This window comes from Coregonus lavaretus (genome assembly GCF_964263955.1).
Source record: "Coregonus lavaretus genome assembly, chromosome: 4".
Taxonomy (NCBI): domain Eukaryota; kingdom Metazoa; phylum Chordata; class Actinopteri; order Salmoniformes; family Salmonidae; genus Coregonus; species Coregonus lavaretus.
This window is the reverse complement of record NC_139991.1, coordinates 47,252,244-47,259,684: the sequence shown is the minus strand read 5'-3', so window position 1 is coordinate 47,259,684 and position 7,441 is coordinate 47,252,244. Positions and strand designations below refer to the sequence as shown.

The window sequence follows — 7,441 nt, the reverse complement described above, 5'->3', positions numbered from 1 at the left end:
ACTAGATGAACAATGACAGCTTAACTCAAATATTACTCAACAGACAGGTACACACGGTAAACTTGTAAAGCAAACAAAATACACATAAATACTTCTGAGCCGCAAATCAGAGGATAGCTTATTTTGAAGCCATCTTGACAGAAAATAAATGATGAATATTTTTTAAACCACAGCTGCAAATAATGGGTTGTTCAACAGCAAATAAAAATCATGGAAATAGCTGGGCTGACACTTCACCGTGAAACCTGTAGTTTCTAGCTGGGAAGAAAGTAACATTATGCGTCTGGGTGGTCACAGACCTGTCCACTTGTCATCTTCATTAGCTGTGATGTTCCGTAAGCTCCACAGCCCATTTCCACATCGACAGCCTCCAGCAGAGTGATAGTGTGCCACTGCCCATTGTGTCACACGCCAAGTCATAGTCCGAAATGTCTATGGCAACGGTCATAGAGGTGCTGCAGACGTGAAGTGTTTCAACCCCCCTCAATCTGGACTAGCCTAATTGGCTAATCAAAGGGTTAAAGTGGCTGGTGCGTTAACAGCAACCTAGGTCATAGTTGGATGAACACTGGCCTAGGGCAGCTGAGAACCAGTCAGAAAGAGTATAGAGACCTTGTAAAAGAAAACATAAATATTCAGTGTGATAGAAATCATGAAGGTCATTCTTGCTCCTATATTAGATTGTCAATGGGCTCGTGGAGGTATACTTTGGAATCTGTTTGTAGACCTTTAGAGAGTGCCACTGTAGGATCAGGACAGACAGTAATGGGGTAGCTGTAGTGTTGTAGGGCCTGATTCCTCTGCATGTTAGCAATGGGCTGGTTAAACATACGTCTTCTAGTGAATGGTGGGTACGTCTCCAAGCCAAGCTCCAGGTAATGGACGGGGACATGTGTATTCTTTCTGAGGGGAAAATAAAGATGACAAAGTTAAAACAATCTAGCAGGCGGTGAGTGTGGTACATTGGTGGTGGTTACAACATAAAGTAATTACAGTTCCTGATTAATCTGATCATGGCACAATGAAGCCATGACAATGCAAGCAAAGCAAATTAGGGTAAGCAATTAAGCAGACAATGAAATGCCACCGCTTGGCCGGTTTAGAAGTTTGAAATGGAGTGGCTTCGCCTAATGATAGAGACAGAGCGAAGAGACTCCGCAAAATTAAAATACTGACTCGTCATCTGTGTTCATTTTCGAAAATGTTAATTAAAGTTTTGCCAATTAAATCAAATTGTTCCATTCTGTTCAATTGACCTTGCTTACATTAACACTTTATCTTAAACAAATTAAAACATCCTGTCTCAATACTAATGGTAATGTATATTGTGCGCAATGATCGTTATCTCAATTACCCTCTAGTTGGACATCTAAAAAATCACTGTGGTGCAGACCTATTAGGCTACATTATGTTTCCCCGTTTGAAAGACCTTAGTAATTACATGACAAATCGGAGATAGCAGTTTTCCTCTCTGCAGATATGGGAATGCATTAACCCATGTTGCTCCTCCACAGCACAGATATGGTATTTTTCCAAACCACTTGGGTTAAAAGTCCAATAACCTGGTAATTAAAAAAGTTTTTGTTCTTGGAATGGTTTGAATGCCAATGAAAGTCCCCAAGCTCCACTCCAGCTTGTATTTAAGCAGTGGAATCTCCACACTTACGCTAACTCCAGAGTCACAAACTGTGAATTAATCTTAAACCCTAATAGCGACGGGGGAGACTCAGTCTCTGCCTTACCAAGGTTGCCTCTTTGCATTTTCCCTCCTTAAAACGGCTAGTTTGCATTTTAACCTTTAAAAAAGCCTATTTTGGGGCTTGGCTCTAGGTAAATCCAATCTTAATAAAGTAGATGCTTTGGATTTTGCCATCCTAAGCTATTTCTGGAGCTCTCAGACTCTGCATGGAATTATAAACGTGAGGCTTTCTGCTGCCACAGCTTAGATAACTATGTGTGAGTGACAGATGCCCTCTTCCTCTGACGTAATGTATGGCTACATAAACAGTAGGATGCCCTGAGCCCAATTTTGATTCAGCCTGCTATCAAACATGCAGACACAACTCACTCATCTCTCTCTCTAACTGTGGTTACACGTTGCAAGATGATCCGATCATTATCTGATCGAGATTTGTTGCATCCACTTTTTGCCCACTTTGACCATATTGTGACCAGATTCTCTGGTCCCTCCCTGTATGCAAATTAATCCATCCTGCTTTATATGACACAGCCACTGGGCACACACTGGTTGAATCAACGTTGTTTCCACGTCAATGAAATTAAATTACATTGAACCAATGTGGAATAGACATTGAATTGACGTCTGTGCCCAGTGGGAAGCTGTATAAATCGATAGAAAACAGGACATTTTATAGTCAATAGTTTTATACTCTCATAATTTCAGCCTACTTTTGTTATCCAACGATTTATGACTGGGCTTCATAGGCTACTGTCCCTATAGACTGGTGGGCTGACAACTTCACGAAAATGATGTGTGAGCATCAATGCGTTGTTATGATTCTGAACGCTCAGATACCTAGCAACAATGACAAGAAGCTGCCATGTGGGGAATCATAGGTGGCTCGTTTCAGCTCATTGTATCTTGTTATTTATACCATGTCTTATTTTGAGGTGTTTTGACTGATTTCATGTCAGTGCTAATATGGCAAAAAAATTGGAGCTAGCAGTTTTGTCATTTGAACAGTCATCTAACTCGGAATTCCAACTCGGGAAAAAAAGAGGACTGAGCACGCCCCTATTCTCATCGACGGGGCTGTAGTGGAACAGGTTGAGAGCTCCAAGTTCCTTGGTGTCCACATCACCAACGAACTATCATGGTCCAAACACACCAAGACAGTCATGAAGAGGGCACAACAAAGCCTATTCCCCCTCAGGAGACTGAAAAGATTTGGCATGGGTCCTCAGATCCTCAAAAAGTTATACAGCTGCACCATCGAGAGTATCCTGACTGGTTGCATCACTGCCTGGTATGGCAACTGCTCGGCCTCCGACCGCAAGGCACTACAGAGGGTAGTGCGTACGGCCCAGTACATCACTGGGGCCAAGCTTCCTTCCATCTAGGACCTCTATACCAGGCGGTGTCAGAGGAAGGCCCACAAAATTGTCAAAGACTCCAGCCACCCTAGTCACAGACTGTTCTCTCTGCTACCGCACGGCAAGCGGTACCGGAGCGCCAGGTCTAGGTCCAAAAGGCTTCTCAACAGCTTCTACCCCCAAGCCATAAGACTCCTGAACAGCTAATCATGGCTACCCGGACTATTTGCACTGCCCCCCCACCCCCACCCCATCTTTTTACGCTGCTGCTACTCTGTTAGTCACTTTAACTCTACCCACATGTACATATTACCTCAACTACCTCAACTAGCCGATGCCCCTGCACATTGACTCTGCACCGGTACCCCCCTGTATATAGCCTCCCTACTGTTATTTTATTTTACTTCTGCTCTTTTTTTCTCAACACTTTTTTGTTGTTGTTGTTTTATTTGACTTTTTCTTAAGAAATAAATGCATTTTTGGTTAAGGGCTGTAAGTAAGCATTTCACGGTATTGTCTACACCTGTTGTATTCGGAGCATGTGGCAAATACTATTTGATTTGATTTGATTTGACGTCATGATTTTACCTTGCATTTTTCAGAGTTCCCAGTTGTTTTGAACGCGGCAAGAGCTCTGACTTTCCGACCTGAGGATCACTGACGTCATGAGTTGACCTCGTTTTTATTCCAGAGTTCCCAGTTGTCTTGAAAGCACCATGACCATCAGATTCAGGTACCATCAGTCCAGTAAAATAAAAAAGCAAATTGTTTGCAAATTATTTCGATTTATGCTCAGCTGTGCCTCGCAAGTGCTACAACAACTGATCTATTTTGTTATCAAAGCTCGAGTTTTGCAATATAATAGGGTCTGAGAAGAACAATATTGGCAGGCCAGGCATATAGCCAATATGCTGTGATAATGTATTAGGCCTACTGCATAAACCTTAATCCTACAGAACTGTTTTTATTAGCTTAATGTACAAATTAAAAACGAAATCTGACCGGTATATCTCGGTTTGCTTTTTGACTGTGAAAGTGAATCTTTCTTGAATCAGAAAAGGTTGGTGACCACTGTAATAACCTATAGCAAGACACGTGGTCAAATTATGAAAATGCATGGATAAAAGCGGCAATCGATAAAAAGTGCAAAGGAGCATGCATGTATAGCAAATACTATGGCCTTAAGTAGCCTTAAGAGTCCTTCATATTGTAGCCTACATTTTATTGGACAGTGGCCTCACTCAGCTTACAGAACGCTATGCGCCTGTGCGCATCAATTTGGACATCTTCTGCACTGTATTAATAGTTGGAAAATGCTCAAAGATTCACAGAATATAATAAAATAAAATTGAAAAGGATTGCATTATAATAGCAATGTATTATTTTCATATCTGATACAGTACCTGAATTAAACTATTCACCTGCCGCCCACTGTTAATTCACGCTAGATCTACAGGTGGAAAATTAGGCCTACACCTTATACCTTGCCATATACTTGTCATGCATTACACTCTTCTGCTGTGACTCCCTCATAGTCTGTCCCATGCATCCCCAATACATTTGTAGTCCAGTTTAAATTCTGATATTACATTCCTTGGTCTTTCTGTACAATGTTTTCAAATGTTTGATTTTGTGCTGGGATTGGATGTGGGAATAGGATAACCAGTTTTCTCTCATTCAGAACAATATCTCTACATAAATATCTTTATTTCTATATGCCAATTTTAGCTGTATGCGGTATTGGACTGTGGCATCCGAAGACAATGCCAGTATAGGCACTTGGTTTCTAATGAAGACCATGATCTTAATTCAACTGGCTGGTGTTCTTTTTGTGAGAGGGCGGGACAACCGTGACATTTGCCAAATGTATATGCTTTCGTTGTCAGGATTCGTTTACACTTCAAGGACATCCGTACAAGATGCCTCTTCGACTACCTCCGGAAGTGGTCAGGAAGATCTAATCACAATCAGATCACAATGCGGCTTTTGATTGTCTACACCTGTCGACAAATGTGGGAACAACCAGAATGTGGACAAGATCAGGACAACCGACGCATGTTTGAACCAGGTATAAACGGGGCTTCTGAGTCTCTCAGGTGGGGGAGCTAATGGTACACTGAGTTCATCTTAGAGCTTCATGCAAGTGCAACTTTAACACAGCTCATACAGCCAGAGGGACACACATGCACACGCACACACACACACACATTCAGACCTTGACTACAGTCATTCACAGAGAAAACCTTTACCTCCGGACACTATAACAAACGAATACACTGAAGCAAAAATGTTACATACATTTTACTTATGCAACAGTGACAGATAACCCAATGGGGTTTCAGGTAAACTATCCTTTCCACTAGTGAATGCACACAGCCTCCAGTAATATAAGGCCCCTGGCGACTACCTGCACTTGCTTAGCAGACAACAATGGAACATAGGAACTGTATTGAGTTGCACACAACCCCCACCCCCCTCCCCCCTTTCGCCCTCGGAACAGCCTCAATTCATCGGGCATGGACTCTACAAGGTATCAAAAGCGTTCCACATGGATGCTGGCCCATGTTGACTCCAATGCTTCCCACAGTTGTGTCAAGTTGGCTGGATGTCCTTTGGGTGGTAGACCATTCTTGATACACACGGAAAACTGTTGTTTATGAAAAACCCAGCAGCGTTGCAGTTCTTGAAACAGACCGGTGTGCCTGGCACCTACTACCCCGTTCAAAGGCATTTCAATCTTTTGTCTTGCTCATTCACCCTATGAATGGCACACATTCACAATCCATGTCTCAATTGTGTCAAGGCTTAAAAATCCTTCTTTAACTTGTCTCCTCCCCTTCGTCTACACTGATTGAAGTGGATTTAACAAGTGACATCAATAAGGGATCATAGCTTTGACCTGGATTCACCTGGTCAGTCTATATCATGGAAAGAGCAGGTGTCCTTAATGTTTTGTATAGTAACATGCATTACCATTTCTCCCTACAGTGGAAGAACTGCTCTGGCTCACATGAAACAGAGGCGTGCTTCACTCGCACCGTGCCAAAAGAGCAGCAGAGGCTGCCGAACCATCATCAAAAGTCAGATGAGGCGCTCTCTATGGTTTCAGACAGCATTCTATCCCCGCTCTTCCAAAGAGAGTGACATTTTTCAGTGCGGTGATAGTGTGCTGTTTGAACTAGGGCTTAGCCTTTTTTTGACTAAAAAATTAAATCCTTTTGCCGACCCCTGGTCACCCCTGAACACCTAGACTGGCATCTCAAACAAAGTACTGTACAGAGATTCTGGAAAAACGGAGGGAGGATGTCTGACCCTTCTTTCCTCCTCTCCGTCAGTTTGCGATGTGCTTGTAATTAGCCTGTTATAGTGTGCACTAATTAGGATGATATAAACATGAGGTAATTAGTTTGCTCTTTGTCAGGGGAGCGGGAGCTAACACAGACATATGCCAGGCGCTCTCTCTGGGAGCACAGGCTCCTCTCTCCCTCTCTCTCCATCCACTCAGGGCTCCAATTAGCCCAAAAGTCTCCCCACCAATTTATTTCTTTCTTTTACAGAAGCTTTCAATCCCTTCCTATTCGCCATTATGAGAAGAAGCAGCAAGCAGATGCAATTATAAATGCTCTGGAGTTTGGGAAAAAGGGAAATCACTTGAATTCTCTGTCTTTTTCTTCAGCTAAATTATGCTTCAGTGACCAGTGCATGTACCGTGGAGCAGGTTACTGTGGCTGTGGATGAACACGGCCCACGCTAGGTCTTTGTAGGGCATGTGATTAACAAGGTCTGCTAGGACTGGGGAATAGGTGAGAGTGAGGAAGCACACTGGGGACTGTGTGATTCACACCCACCAACAAATGAGATAATGATGGACGTGCAGCAGCTCTACTCTTCTCACCGGAAAAGGACAAAAAAAGAGAGAGGGATGAAATGAGAGCAAAGCTGAGGTTCTCTCCCAAAATATATCTCTCTCTCTCCCCCCCCCCCCCACTCTCTCTCTCTCTCTCTCCGCTCTCTCTTTCTCTCTCTCTCCCCCTCTCTCTCTCTCTCTCTCTCCTCCTCTCCCCCCCATCTCTCTCTCTCTCTCTCTCTCCCCTCTCTCCCCCCTCTCTCTCTCCCCCCTCTCTTCCCCCCGCCCCTCTCTCTGCATCTTACTGGTGATATATTAATATACAGTACAACTCTGATGTTGGAGCTATTACAAACCTAAAATAAAATAAATATTTTTTAAACTCTCTCTCTCTCCCCTCCCTCTCTCTCCCCCCTCTCTATCTCTCCCCCTCTCTCTCCCCTCTCTCTCTCTCTCTCTCTCTCTCTCATTCTCTCCTCCCCCTCTCTCTCTCCCTCTCTCTCTCTCTCTCTCTCCCCCCACTCTCTCTCTCTCTCCCTC

The 7,441-nt window shown here is 43.4% G+C and overlaps 1 protein-coding gene across 1 annotated transcript in view; it reads right to left on the bottom strand.

Annotated features, from left to right (window-relative positions):
* Positions 1-837: 837 nt before the first annotated feature.
* Positions 838-7,441, bottom strand: part of LOC311127451 (leucine-rich repeat transmembrane neuronal protein 4-like) — a gene marked incomplete at both ends in the record, with an annotated part of 33,551 nt that continues 26,947 nt past the window's right edge. Inside the window, one exon of the mRNA XM_084159288.1 lies at positions 838-903. Within this exon, the coding sequence (XP_084015414.1) occupies positions 838-903 (66 nt within the window). The remainder of the gene's footprint in view (positions 904-7,441) is intronic.